Source organism: Carettochelys insculpta, chromosome 1 (assembly GCF_033958435.1).
Source record: "Carettochelys insculpta isolate YL-2023 chromosome 1, ASM3395843v1, whole genome shotgun sequence".
NCBI classification, from domain to species: Eukaryota; Metazoa; Chordata; order Testudines; family Carettochelyidae; genus Carettochelys; species Carettochelys insculpta.
In genome coordinates this window covers 262,733,349-262,748,808 of record NC_134137.1, presented here as the reverse complement: position 1 = coordinate 262,748,808, position 15,460 = coordinate 262,733,349, and the positions used below count along the sequence as shown (strand labels likewise).

The 15,460-nt window shown below is 45.2% G+C and overlaps 1 protein-coding gene across 10 annotated transcripts in view; it reads left to right on the top strand.

Annotated features, from left to right (window-relative positions):
* The window catches only part of ERC1 (ELKS/RAB6-interacting/CAST family member 1), a 509,051-nt gene that overhangs the window by 123,888 nt on the left and 369,703 nt on the right, over nucleotides 1-15,460 (top strand). For all 10 annotated transcript variants that reach the window (XM_075006075.1, XM_075006082.1, XM_075006057.1 and 7 more), the window contains one exon: nucleotides 8,180-8,254. In XM_075006075.1, the coding sequence (XP_074862176.1) occupies nucleotides 8,180-8,254 (75 nt within the window). The remainder of the gene's footprint in view (nucleotides 1-8,179; nucleotides 8,255-15,460) is intronic.

Here is a 15,460-nt window from a genome sequence, read left to right as displayed (position 1 = left end):
TTGGAAATCCCCCTTATTCATAACAGCAGATAGGAATAAGGGGATTTCGAAGTTCCCGGGGCCCTTTTGAAAAGGGACCCTGTCTCGGCAAGCCGCCTCAATTTCAAAGTGCCGCGGCTGCCGGCATTTTAATGAGGCACTGAATATGTATTTCAGCGCTTCATTAGTAAGCTTCAAAACGGCCATTTGCATGGCCATTTTGAAGTTTTGGGCTTGTGTAGACACAGCCAAGACCTCTTGGAAAATTATTAGTGAAGCTAGACAAAATGGGGATAGATACAGGACTGATATGTTGGTAAGGATGAAATGAAATTGGAACAGGCACTCAGCAGGATTACCAGAATAAGGGGAATGTGTAGCCTGTCTTAGGAGAGGATACTAAGATTGCTTCTACACTATGAGATGAATTCTAATTTCAGGCAGTTAGCTCGATGTTACCATGTGATTGTCTTCACTGTAAATGCCATTAGCTTGACTTAGGGTGCACTAATCTTGAGATTACAAAATCATTGTTACCTGGTGGGTATCGTGTCAAGCTCAAATTCAGAAGTTTGATTAAAAGACAGCGTGGAAGCGCCATGTCTTAAAATTGAATTTATTAGCCTCCAGAGGTGTCCCATATATAACCCAGAGTGCCCCTCAATTCTCTGCTCTGACCGCTGCTCTCCAGTAACAGGAAGACCATGAATTTCCAAGCAGGTGCAGCAAGCCTTTGGTTGTGGGTTCATGTTTGTGTGAGAGCCTCAGACATGGCTTTCTTTGTTGGCGATTAGCTCTTTGAGCACATCTACCTATTCAAATAACACCTGCAGGGAGTTTGTGGCTCTGTCTCTACACTTACTTTTTTTCTATGTTGGCAGGCGCCAGCTGCTGCCCCAGCTCACCACGTGACAATATGGCTGTTGTGAGGGTCATGCTTGCATAACATGCCGAGAAGGTTCTCAGCCGTTTACATCTGTTTGTGAACCTTCTTTGCCCCCCACAGGTGCCACACAGTCCGGGTCTTTCCTGTGCTTTGCCACATCACATGGGCAGCCCCCAAACCAATAAAAGGACACGCCTGCCATTCGGTGCCGACCGTGTTGCCAGGCAGCACCATGCTAGATTGTGCGCCTTTAGGGATCCAAGGGCAGGAAGGCTATTCAGGGGCTTGCTGTTGTTGTGGGGAAGTCTTCTCCCATTGTCTAAGATACTGGGGGTTTTGTTGCTGCTGTGGGGAAGTCTCCCCCGGTGGCTATGACACTCGGAGAGGACCACCTCAATTGACCCCCCACTAAACCCCGCTATGCCCCTAGCATGTCTTGCAGCATGCTGCTGGGTAGAAGTCTCCCCTGAGTCGGGGAGGACCACTTCAACTGGCCCCCCAGCTGAACCCCTCTATGCCTATAGCAGGGTTTGCTGCCACTGGGGGAAAGTCTCCCCTGGTGGCTAAGATATCTGGGGAGGACCACCTCAACTGCCCCCCCCCACTGAACCCCTCCATGCCCATAGCGGGGCTTGCTGCTGCCACAAGCAAATCTTCCCTATCAGACACATGGGGTTGCTGCTTCTGGGTGAAGTCTCCCCTGGCAACGAAGATAATCAGGGAGGACCATTTCAACTGGATCCCCACTGAACCGCCCCCACACCCATAGTGGAGCCTGCTGCCACTAGGGGGGAAATCTCCCCTGGCTCGGGGGGGCCACTTCAACTGGTCCCCCCGCTAACCTCCCCCCACACCCACAGTGGGGCTTGCCATTGCCAAGGGGAATCTACCCCGGTGGCTAAGGAGCTTGCTGCCACCACGGGGAAGTCTCCCCTGACAGCTAAGATACATGGGGGGAATACTTCAGCTACTTCAGCAGTCACAGACCACAGCAACCACCCACTCCCCACCAAAAATATTTTCAGGGGCTTGCTGTCCATTGCAGACACCTTCTGGTTTTATGTTTTGGTTATAAAATCTTTTTGCTAATATCTGCTATCTGTCTTCATGCCTTGACCCACTCAGAAACACGGGGTGGGGTGTCTAGTTGAGATTTCTGTTTGCTTTATAAATTCAGTATATGATATTTCACTGTCATCAGTCGTGCTAACAGTATCTGTATAGTGAAGGGGAAAGTAAAAAATTTCTTTTTTCCTACACTTTTCTATTCTCTTCTAATTTTACAATACAGTCCAGGTGCCTCCATTATTTTCAGGGATCACATGCAATGATGGGAGGTGGTGGGTAGCCAGTTGAGAATACAGTCATTGCCCAGAAGCCTTATAGTGCACTGGAAAGCCAAAGGCTCTCCCCAGTACCAATATATTGGACGGGGAAACCAAAAATTCTTTTTTCCTACACTTTTTGGCTATGTCTACACTAGAAGCACCTGTTGACAGAAGATATTTTTGACAGGTAATCTGGACAGAACCTCTGTCACCATATTGCACCTACAAACAGCTTGCTCTGTCGACAGAGAACTGCCAGACTGCACTGCCCTCTTGTGCCAGAAAGCAGAACGGCAGCTCTGCAAAGAGGGCTCCCTGGCAACCGGAAATCCTCTCTGTCAACAAACGTGTCTACACTGCACTTTTTGTCGACAGAGATTGTTGATTGTCATGCTTCAAATTTTTGTGAGATAATACTGTCGAGGAAAATGCAGAGTTCTGTCGAGACTTTGTCGACAGAATTCTTTAAGTGTGTAGATGACCCTTGAGTTATGTCAACAGAAGGCCCCTTCTGTCGACAGAGCTCTGTAGTGTAGACCCAACCTCCTATCCTCAATCTTCTCATTTTAAAATACAGTCCAGGCACCTGTATAATTTTCAGGGATCACATGCAATGATGGGAGGTGGGACACTCAGTGAATGGCCAGTTGAGAATACAGTTGCTGCACCTATCTTGGCAATGTAATGTGGGGAAAAACCAAAAAATCATTTTTCCTAGACTTTGCTATCCTCTTTTTTCTGGCTTTGAGAGTCCCTGCATTATTTGCAGGGATCGGGAGGGGAATGAGGAAAATGCAATGTGGGAAGATGGGAAGATGTTAAAGCCCAGCGAACATACTCAGAATGCTAGGGGGACGAGGGAACTGTGGGATAGGTTCGCACAATGCACTATTGCAACAGTCAGTGTTAGCCAATTTGAGTGTGGCAGCAATGAGTCGACTTTGTGAAGAGCTTGTGGGAAGTGAGGATGGTCAAATTCAAACTTACCAATTCCAGGATTACAAAATTGATATTACTGAATTTGAATTTTTCTTGTAATGTAGATGCAGCCTGTGAGAGCTTGGCCTGTGTATAGCCCTAGCAACATGAAGGAAAAAGAGAGGCTACGATTACAGTCTCTAAATACATAAAGTAAATAGCCCAGAAGGAGAAGATCTATTTAAGATAGGAGACAAATCTGACATACATGGGTGTCAACTGAACATGACTAAATTTAGTCTACAAATCAGGTTTCTATCCATCAAAGGAGTTAGGGTCTTGAACAGTTTTCCCCAAGGAGTAGGGGGTGGGGAGGTGGTCAAACAGCATAAATATAGTTTTAAGATGGAGCTTGATAAATTTTATGTAAAACATTGTATGATGCAATTACCTTGTATACTGGGCCCTGAACTGTGTTCCAGAAATCCCTTCTAGTCTTGTGCTGTTATTCAAACTAAATCTACTCCCCTCCTCTGCAAATGCATTATGATACAGTCTAATTACTGTTTTTTTCTATAGGATGTCTCTGCTCCATTTGTCTCTCAATATCAGTGGTACTTGGGTATGAGGCATCTGTTAGTAGTTCTATCTTCATCTCAGTGTATAGTCCTGTGTCTTGCTTATTGCATATCGTCCACATTTTAACTGTATATTATGTTGTTATTATTATTGTAAATATTTACATTACTGTTTTGTGATCTCGTCCCCAGTACTATCTGAGTGCATCACAAACGTTTAATGAATTTATTTTCATAATGCCTGTGAAACATAAGAGCATTATCCCCATTTTATACATGAGGAGACAAAGACAACTAGAAAGTGAGTAGCCTGATGGGGCACAGTGAAAATGGCAGGAACAGAATTAGAATTCAAGATGTCTAGTCATGGGCTCATTTCACCAGACCACACTGTCCCACTAACAAATGTACTGAACATTTAGGTTGTGTCTACATGCAGCAGTCCAAAAGATCCTAATGAGGCATGGATATAAATTTCCTGTGGCTCATTAGCATATGGCCACATGATTCGGAGCCCGGAAGAAGCTCTTCCGGACTCCAAATTACACATGTGGACACGTGGCCCACAGGGACCTTCTGGAAGGAAACCCTTCTTCCAGAAGCCCGCTCTTCCTCAGAATTTTGTGTAAGTCAACATTGCAGCACATACTTCTGCCACTTGAGCTACAAGACTTTGCTTTGTCCTGCTGGCTACCAGTTATCGTCTGTAAATATTTATGAGAACTAAAATGTGATCAAACTGCACATCCAAGGACAAAGCTAGGGCAGTCTCATTCTGTGAGCCAGTGTGTTTGGATTTGATATAATGAAGAGCTGAGTTTTACTCTCTGTGTGACCTCTCAGTGGGGTATAAGGCATTGCTTAATGAAGGTCATGCAAGGGTACCAAATGAACAGCAGTCAGCAGAAAAAACTAAAGTTTAGAACTCATGCTCTTGCAGTTCCCTATTTATTTATTTATTATTTGTCTTTTCTTTGATCCATGGTTTCTTGTTACACGTTGAGTAGTGGAGGAGGGGGTATGGAAGATGCTCCTGGACTCTGTGGAGTCTTGGCGCCCAGCCTGTCCGTCTCTCCACTGCTGCAACAGAGACAGCAGGATTGAGTGTTTGTTCCCGGGTTCCCAGTGCAATCGATGCTGCAGCTTGGGCAGGAGAGCATAATCCAGAGATGGGAAATGGCAATTTTCAACACCTTATAACTCAACCAAATCAGAGTGAAATTTCAGAGGCTAAGCAAAAAGCTTCTCTGTGCTGGTGGCCTTTTTCTTTTGCTAGAAAACAAAGATCCCTTGCAAACAACGGAGGTGTTAGAGCCTCTCAAAAAAGGGTGCAAGAATATTGTATAATGGAAAGTGTTGTGCAATTTAAAGATAGAGGTTGCTATTGACATTTTGGCATCCCTTCAAAGAAGCCGTTTGTATGGTGTGTTATATCTGTTGTATGCCATTCAGTCATTGTTGTCTTTATCCCAGTTTTATAGTCTTGCAGCAGTGTCTGTATGCATGTTTGGAAAGTGCCTAGCACATAGTGGGTAGTACTGGAATAAAAATAACATTCTGTACAAGATAATTTTTTGCAGAATCTCTGTGTTTGCCCTTGGCTCTTCCAGGTCTCCCTCTTCCATAGAACATCTTGGAAAGATTTTTTTTTTCCTTTTGTAAAAGTTTTTGTATTTCTTCCTACAGGAAGCAAATTTGGAAGTTATGTAAGGTGTCTGTCAGAAGCAGTCCGGGGAAAAAAATTGTTGCTCACAACAGGACATTTTCTGTTAATGGGGTCTTTCCAAATGCTCACAATTTCAGAGGTTTTTCTTCAGTAACATTTTCTCTTTCCCCTATGTAATGTTTGAAAACTAAGAAAGTCCAAGGAAGAGAAATGATTTTAATGATAAAGTACAGAGAATTCAAACCTTATTCTCTTCACCTCCCATTAAACATGTTTTCACTGTTGGTGGAGTTGTAAAAATAAGGCTTTAGCTTCAATATTTTTAAAGATATACATTGGGGCCTATGGTTATAGACAGTTTTTATTGAAAATCTTCACACACATTTTTATAAACTGGTATTTTTGTGTGATTTTTCTTCTGTTTATCCTTTGTGAACTCATTGAGGAGGAACTCTGCTTGACTGTCAAATCTGAGGATATGTCTACATTTACTGGAAGATTGACATGTTGGTGATGCAATTGATCTTCTGGGGTTTGATTTAGTGTGCTTGGTGGGGCCATATTGAATCTAATTATCAGGGGACCACCATCAACCCCTGGTATTCCTTGCGGTCACAAGGAGTAAGGGAAGGTGATGGGAGTTTCTCCCATCAATTTCACGTTGTGGGGATGTTGGCAAAAATCGATTTTAGATACGTCTACTCTCAGCTACAAATCAATTATATCACCTAATATAGACCTGGACTGAGAGTAGCAGGTGTATTTTTAGAGATCTTCCTTGGTTAATTTCCTGCTGACTTTTACTAATGGCAGTCTAAACTAAAAATCTACCTGTCAAGATAGCATCTCAAAAAGTACGCCAATTATATAGAGACCTTTGTCATGTACCTTTGTCATCATACATAGGTGTATAAACATTTAACAAGTCCTGTGCTTTAGAGGCAAGAAATGGAGTGGTCTAAAGATTTGCGATTTATGAATTCCAGGGTGCTGGACCTTGCTGTGATACAGCCTCCTGCTGTGGTCTTTGTCAGATCAGGTCACCACACTCATCTCTCGCTCTATGCACAATTGGTTCCCAAATTCCTGCTTGTAGGTGAAACTTGTAAGAGGGACACTAACTTACCATTAAAATACATGTAAAAGTCTCTGATTCATTCCAAGTTCTCGTAACTTGGCAAAAGAGTGGCAGCAAGTGATGCTGCTTTTGAAAGGTAAGTGAACCTTGGGGTGGGGGGCTGCTTTGGGGAAGTTTAAAGGCTGGGGGCAGTTCCGGGCCATGAGTGGGAGGGAGTGTTAAAACCTGGTGATGGGTTGGGTCCATGGGGCGAGCATGGTTGTTAAGATGTGTTCATGCCACATGCAAAGTTGCCACCTGCAGCCCGTTGGGGCTGCGGGGCTGGTGAGGTTTCAGGATGCAGTGGGTTGGGTCTGCCGGGAGGGCGGACGGTTCAGGCTGAGGTGGGTTGGGGCCGCGGAGCTGGTCGGGGGTTCAGGCTGTGGCAGCTTGGGTCTGCAGGGCCAGCAAGGGGGTAAGGCTGTGGTGGGAGGGGAGGAAGTCTCGTATTAGCAGGGGGAAGTTCACTCATCTAGTGAACAAAGGTAGCTATGTGCCCCTCATTTTAGAAGTGCTCGTAAGTGAAGTACTCATTTAACGAGGGATGAGTGTATTCTGCCTCAGTTTTGGCAATATAAGACCTACCTAACCAATAGAGTTTTAAGTACTCTTGGCATATTTTTTGAAAGCAGTATATAAATCACCGTTGCAAGCTCTTTTTGCTAGTTTATTTGGGGGCAAAGAACCCTTTGTGAATATCAAATAAAATATTGCCTTTATGGAAAGGAGGGTGAGTAAATATATTTTTTTGTCTGAGCCAAGAAATGTTCATGACTTTAAGGCTTACACAAGTATTTATTAGGTAAATTGCAACCACAGTTTGTTTGTGTGTGCTGCAGCACAATGCACTTAGGGTATGACAAGGTTTTTGTTACCTGCTTTACTCTCATTGTATTTAATATCATAGTGTGTGACATGAGGATGACATATACATTTAACATCTAAGGCCCCACAGTTTGTGTTTGAAGGACAGATACACTCTAACAGTCCTGTTTTTAATCCAGCTGCCTATTTGTATCCTTCAGCAACTTGGAAGGTGTGGTGGAGCAGTTCATCTTACTACTAATTGTATTCTCTAGGCAGCTCTCTTGAACACCTTTTCATATCTGTAGAAATATCACATGGGCATTTGTCATCTCCGCTTTGCATGTTGTGAACCTCTGGAGCAACTTTCTATCCAATCATAATTTTTTCAGCCTCTGTGGATGAAGATTTTCATCATAGGTAACTAGGTGGTTGCTACTCTGGGGGTGCAAAACAAAGAAAGGAGCATTATCAACACAGATGCTCACAACAGTGCAATAATATAAACCAGATTACGCCTGTTTTTATAAATCTTTTAAATATTTTTATCTGTGTGAGGCCAATTGCCTTTAAAGAACTGAGGATTAACTCACCAGCAAGGCAGGGCAGTTTTTGAGTATGTTATTTTACTGTTTATTTAGTATACTTCTATTTTTGTGGTCCAAGACCAAGTTCTATTGTGCCTGTTTAACTGGGCTAGAGTTCCGTTTAATGGACTGCAGCCTGTCCTCTATGATGTGAAAGGTCATAATTAAGCAAAATTGAAGGTTGGGGAATGTCAGAATGCTGTAGAATGGTAGAATTCTGCTGCATTAGAGAGATGGTTCTGATAACTTTGGCTAGAGTCCTTGGAGTGGAGCAAAATATCATTTTCACTCTTTCCTTTTTGTTTTTCTGTTACAGGAGATGCATCGACGGTTTGAAAATGCCCCTGACTCTGCCAAAACAAAAGCTCTGCAAACTGTTATTGAGATGAAGGTAAGAGAGGCCAGATGGGCAGACGGGAGTATTGTTTTTGCGAATGGAGTGTGTCATCTTTCAGATAGCACAGAGCATGAGAAGTCTGACAGATATAATGCATGTGCTTGTACTACTAATAAAAAATAAATTGTAGATTTTCATTAGTGAGGCAAGTTAGAGAACTAGTTCATGACAGGATAGAAATCTGTTTGGAGTGTGATTTGCAGTTTCTGGCCAATTATCCATTGCATTATAAGGATGATATAGGGAGATAAGTGGTAGTCTTTTAATGGTGTTGTGAATTCTTTCCTAACACGGTATTTTCTGAACTGCTGAAAGGGTATTGATGCACACAGAGTGCAAAGCAACATTAGATATTTGCATTGCAAAGCACTTCATGTGAAGCAAGTGATTCTATCGCGAACATGCATCAATATCACCTTCACCCTGTATTATAACTAGATGCAGATTTCTGGTCTAGTATTTAATTCACTGGTGCACGATTGAAATGACATAGACAACATGTAGGAACCTGTCACATGGTAGGTATACTCAGTCACCTGGTATCAGGTCATGTGTGGTCAAAAGAAAGGGCAGAGGTGGTATTGCAGATGGGAAGGTCCTGTGCTGATGGCCCTTACTATAAAAAGGTGGTCATATTATCCAGCGACTGGTGTCCATAAAGTCACCTTTCTGCTCAGAGCAGCTTTGCCTAATAGCTAGAGGCAATAAAGCAGCCCTTCTACTCAAGGCACTGTGACCTAATGGCCAGAATCAATAATGATGACCTTTACACTCAGGTCAGCATGGCTATTGGCTCATTGGGGAAGTGGAGTGCTATGTTGGGCGGTGTGGCAGCCCATGTGGAGGGACTTGGGCCTTCCCTGCCTCTCTAATTCTCAGCCCAGGACTCTGACAATGGTAAGGGTTCTCACCACTGAGTCAGTGGGAATTGTCTCCAGAAATACTGACCGGTTCCCCAGTTCACTCACTGGAGGAAAGTCTATGTCTCCTGGGCAGCTTTCCACCCTTTCTCCATCAGTGATGCTCCACGGTTCCTCCAGTTCTGTGTAGCTCCTGCTGGAATGGCCACTTCTCTGGGCACATCAGGCAGCCTTGTGTGTTTGGAGCTCTTCATGCCATGGTTCAGTAGATGGGCCCTTGTAGAGAGCATCTGCAGTCTGTGTCCTCCCCCTTCAGCAGCCTGTGCAGCTGAGTTGGGCTGCTTTCTTTTGTACTCTGCCTCCAGGCTGACCATGCCTCACAGAGTCAGAGGGGCATGGCTTCCTCAGCCTGTAAAGCACAGTTAACCCTTTCGAGGGTGGGTAAAGAGCAATAGCAGACAGGATGAGAAGTTTACCTGTGTCCTCCCAAAGAAACTCACCCTGGTAAACTATTTGTATATGAGCTTGCTGCAAGCAAGCGAGGGTTCCACTTCTGTTGTTTTCGATTACTTATTCCACAAGATGTCAAACTTTGTTGGAAGTGTTCAATGCACAGGTAGCAGTCCAGTGCACCTGCAGAGCCACAGCCTGGTCATCAGTTCATGCTTTTGCATTCCACTGTGCCGTCATCCAGCAGGACCAAAATGATGTCCTTTTTAGGAGACCGGTTTTGTAGTGAGCATGTTCATGGTCTCCAGGCCCAACTTTAGCAGTAGGGTTTGAGAGTAACCTAGCATGGAATGGACATAAGCAAGCACTTTAAGAAGGAAAAACAGTTACTATCCTTTTGTAACTGTTCAAGATGTTTTCCATGAATAGCCCATATACTCACTGCCGGAGCTGCTTGCAAGAAAGGACTGATGAAGGCACAGGATTGGTGTCATTTCTGTTGGCACATATGCGCGCAACTCCAGAGGGTGCTAGAGCTGTTCTACTGCATACTGCTTGGGGAAAAGGTGGCAACTTTGCAGGAGGCATGAGTACACCTAGCATGGAATGGACATGAGCAACACCTCTCAAAGAACAGGTTAATAACCAGTTTTTAGAACTGGAAAAGGTATAGAGAAGGGCAGAAGAAATTATTAGGATTATGGATCAGGTTCCATATGAGGAGAGATTAAAAAGACTGGGAATGTTCAGCTTGGAAAAGAGATGACTAAGGGAGAGAAATGATTGAAGTTTATAAAATCATAAATATTATGGGGAAATGGAATAAGAAGGTGTTATTTAAGTCTTTATGTAATGAAAGAAGACAAGAGGTCATCCAATAAATTTAATAGGCAGCAAGTTTAAAACAAACTTAAATACTTCTAAACCCAGTGCTCAGTCAGCTTGATGAATTCATTGCTGTGGGGAGGCTCTCAAACTCCCTAACAATCCTGCCTCCCCTACCCCATGCTCAAAAAACCCCCCCAAAAAACAAACAAAAAAAACAACAACAAAATCTCTGTTCCGTACTTCTCCCATCCAGCAACTCTCCAGGTTCCTCCACACTCCTTCCCTCTCCCACAGTCTTCCATCACACTTGACGTTCCCAAGCCTTTGTACTGCTTCTGAAAGGTGCAGTGTGTTTGGTTCAAAGGAGTTCAAGATGTTCTTCAAATAGTATGAAACCTTCTATTACATATACCTATCTGCCAGAGTGGTATTTCCTCTCTCTCCTCATATGGAACCTGATCCAATCTGTCCAATCATGTGTTTGTACTATTTAGTATTCCTGAAATAATAAGATTTTTCCATTTATTCTATCAAGATTTACTTCACTGCAGTCTCAACTTTCCTCTCACCAGTGAGTGGCTGCTCACTTTTCTCAGATGCTGTGACAATCTGATTTCTAAAGGGTGTGAACCATTTATGTTCCCAAGCAGAAGATCCTGTTGCGCCATGTGACTTAATCCTGCTGTTAATTAAGTTAATGGGTTCTTCATTTGACCTGTTGGCTGCCTGCTTGTTCATTATTCCTCCTTTTAAGGAAGGCAGCCTTTTATTATGTCAATTACATCATTCAGGAGAGTGGATGAATTACAAACTCTAGTGTCTGAACCTCCTTATGCAGTCTTCTAAAATGACAATGTTACCTAAACCCTGATCCAAAATTCCTCATAAAAGTTAACAGCAGATTTAAGTTCCATATTAAGCATTTACCTGGTAACCAGCTTGTTCCCCTAAGTCTTATGTGCATACGGTTGAGGACAGCCTTTATATGTCAGATGTCAGTAGATTGGAACAGTGATGACTTTTTACCTGGACAGGACTAAATCCAGTCATCTTCACTATTGTTTTTGGCAATTGAAAATTGGATTAATTTCATCCTGGTATCTGAGCTACAATTTGGCCAGGGTAACTGATCCAAAGAGTGTTAGCACATTCACCGAAGCCTGTAGAGGTTGCACATGCCCTTCTACTCCATATATCAGTTCTGGACCGTCACAAACTTGCATAAGTGTGCCTCGTCTTATGATGATTCTCAACAGTCTAGAGATGAAGCCTAGTTTGATGTGTGGTCCTTCAATCATAATTAAGGTAGACTCCAATCTCTCCTTCAGACTGAACTGCTTGTATGAATCACCTGAAGTGGAATGGACTTGTGCTGTCACTAAAAACAGAAACCATTACTGTTATGTTCCATATGTGTTATTTGTTGAGAGGTGTTTCATATATCCATTCCACATTCCCCCTCTCCTCCTTTCTATTAGAGTCTGGTAAGAAGAAGGTTAGGAGGATTGGGTGCAACTTTGTCCTTTATGCAGTCAGATAGCAGCAGCAGACGGCTTTACAGGTACCACTGAGTGAAAATCTCAGGCAGTTGTGCACTCTACACTCATCCCTCATTTAATGAGTACATTACTTACAGGTACTCGCTAAAATGAGGGACAAACATACCTACCTTTGTTCACTAAACGAGTAAGCTTCCCCCACTTATATGAGCCAGCTGCGGGGTCCCTGGCCGGGGGGCGGGGAGGCCCTCCAGCACTGAAGCTGGAGCCTTCTCCCTCACTTTCCTCAAACATGCAGCTGACTGACAGCCCTGCAGCTGGGGTAGAGAGAGAGAAGGCTCTTAGCCTGGTTCCCTCCTCTGCTCTGGCAGGAATGTGAAACTGACCAGCCATGAGCTGATCAGTTTCCTGGTCCTGCAAGCCATGGGGAGGCTGGAACCAGTCTGCCCCTGTTTCCCAGCTCCTGCCAGTCTGGGAGCCAGGAAACTGACCAGCCCTGGTGGTTCCTGGCTCCCCTCCCCTTGCAGGAAAGTTCGAGTTGTGCAGGGTTGCTGGAACAACCCCTGGGTAACTCCAGGGTTTACTGTATTAGTCCCCCCTGTGCACCCCAAAGATCTCACCCTTGGCCAGGTTTTAACCCCCCACCCCCATGGTCCCAAACTTCCCCCAGCCTTATCCCCCTCTGTAGCCCCAACCCCCGCCCAGCAATCCTAAACCGCCCCCAGCCTTAGACGCTCCCTGCAGCCCCAAACCGCTCCCAGCCTTGTACCCACACTGCATCTCTGAATGGCCCCAACCTTGGACACTCCTCCTCCTCCTGCAGCCTCTTGACCAGGACTGCTAGGTTTGGTGGCTCCCCCAGCCCTCAAGCTCCCAGCAGGTAACAGTCATTTAGACCAATTAACCCAAGTGTTAAGGTTTCAGCACCTAGACATAAGGTAATGCTATCCTTAGTGCTAGAGATAGCTGCCATCTCCAGCAGCTATCTCTAGTGATAGATATCTGCCTGAGGCAGCAGTGTGAAGAAGCTGCAAATGGCTTCTTTAACAGTCACATGCAGCTCTGAACTGCCTAGCTGGTGACCTTTACAAATCTAATGGTGACCCATAGGTTGGGAATCCCTGCTCTACATACATACACGACATCCTATTTCTGGTGCCAAACTATTCAAATACATCGGAAAAGTACCTAAACTCAACTGGTTTATATCAAATTACAAGCACTTGGAACGAACTGGAGACTTTTACATGTATTTTAATGGGAATTTAGTGTCACTCATGATTTTTCGCCTACGAGCAGAAATTTGGGACCCAATTGTGCTTGTGTATAGCTAGGGATGAGTGTATTCCAAAGCCACTGGGTGTGCACACAACTTAAATGCAAAGGACATATGCACCATAACAAAGAACAATGGTTATTCAACAGTAACAGCAAGCATGTCTTTCTCTTGTTTCTAATATCTGTGATGGCCATGTCAACAGTAAATCAAGTAGATTGGATGATCTCCATTCATTATATTATGGCATGAAAAAACAATAGATTGGATTGTTAACTTATAACACGTATGTGTTCTTAACTATTTAGAAATGTTCGGAAAAAGTCTGTGTGTGACTTGGACTAGCTTAGCATCCACAGGGTTACATGTAGCTTAGCATCCCTGGGGTTACATGAAGAGAAAATAAGTGTTATGCAAGAAAATTCCATTATAATAGCTGACTCCTCTATGGCTCCCTGCCCTGCCACTGCTGAAACAGTAGAACTAAATTTAATTGGTTTAACCGTCAGCAGGGCAGCAAGAGGGAGCTGGCTGTTAAACCAACTAAATCTAGTTCCATTATTCTAGTGTTGGCAGGGCAGGGAGCTATGGAGATCCCCTCACTAGCCACGCTCCCCAAGTGGCCACACCCCTCTGATAGATGTGACTTGGCTCACCCCCACCAGTGGAACACCTCTATGCCAGCCTTCCTTCCACTGGGTACACATGGCTGCCCAGCATAGGCTCCCCAGCCACTGACACAGATGGGTTAGTCCTGGGGGCCAGTTCAGGGCTCAGGTGGGTTAAGCCTGCGGATGTGGGGGCGCGTTTGGGGCTGAGTGGAGTTAAGCCTGTGGGGGTGGTGGGGGGCAGTAGAGCTTGGGGATGGGGCAGATTTGGTGGTTGAGGGATGAGACAGGTAAAGCCTGGAGATGCGGGCTGAGTTTGTGTAGAACCTGGGAATGGGGTTCCACAAAATTCTTTTGAGTTTAAAAGGGTTCTGTGACCAAATAAAACTGGGAAACACTACCATGTAGGTTCATTAATTGAGAAGTAGATTGATATCAGTGCATCCATTCCCTGATTTGTGCTACTTATTGTGTTCCTCATTTGTCACCTAGAGCACATCAGCTGAAGCTGTGAGAAACCTGTTTTACAAGCTCTCTTCTACTTGTGGCACATTTATGGCTTAGAGTCACTATGAATCTGCTGTTTGTATGATTACTGTGGCCATTATCATTCACATTACTGTCACCATAATACTTTCTCTGGTATACGTGGCCTCAGGACTGCAAAGTGACTGTTTCATGTTCTCGTTAGTGTTCATGTTACATGCCACCCATAGCAACAACCTAGTTCACAGGTTAAACTCCTTTACTTGCAAAATGGAGAGAGAAGTGGAGAAAAGAGCCCTTCTAGGCAGCCAATCTTAGCTGCTCAGAGAAATTCTGTTTAAACAGATGCAGAGAATTTACTCAAGGAATGTTTATTAAGGGGCATTTGCAACACTGGTGCACTCATATACGATGCTCCTCTTATGAGCCGCATCTACATGTGCCGGCTACTTCGAAGTAGCTGCGCCAACTTTGAAATAGCGCCCGCCATGTCTACACGTGGCAAGCGCTATATCAAAGTTGACATCAATGTAAGGCGGCGAGACGTTGAAGTCGCTATCCCCATCAAGGGATGGGAATAGCGCCCTACTTCGACGTTGAATGTCGAAGTAGGGCATGTGTAGCCAATCCGCATCCCGCAACATCGAAAGAGCGGGGTCCACCATGGCGGCCATCAGCTGAGGGGTTGAGAGATGCTCTCTCCAGCCCCTGAGCTCTGTGGTCGCCGCGTGCAGCTGCCTCTTAAAGCTCCCCACCCCCTGACTTCCTGTGCAGGAAGCTGAGAGCGCGTGCAGGCAGCAGCAGTAACACGCGGCCAGCCTGCACGCCTCCCTGCAGCCCCAAGACACCCACCCCGCTGCGATGGCCGTCTGCCAGCCCCCCAAACGCCCACAGGGCACCCCCCCCAAAGGGGAGCCAGGGCTCCCAGCCTGGCAGCCACCCCGGAAGAGGCAGTGGGGCCCCTCCTGGACAGAGGCCAAGCTCTGGGACCTGCTGGGGCTCTGGAGTGAGGAGGAGGTGCTCCAGGTAATGGGGAGCAAGAGGCCGAACGCGGATGTGTTTGCTCGGCTGGCCGAGGGCCTGGCCGCCTGGAGTCACCCTGCCCGCACTCCTGACCATGTCAGGAGTAAGGTTAAGGAGCTGTGGCAGGGTTACACCTGGGCCCGGGATGCGGCCAGCTGATCTGGGGCCGC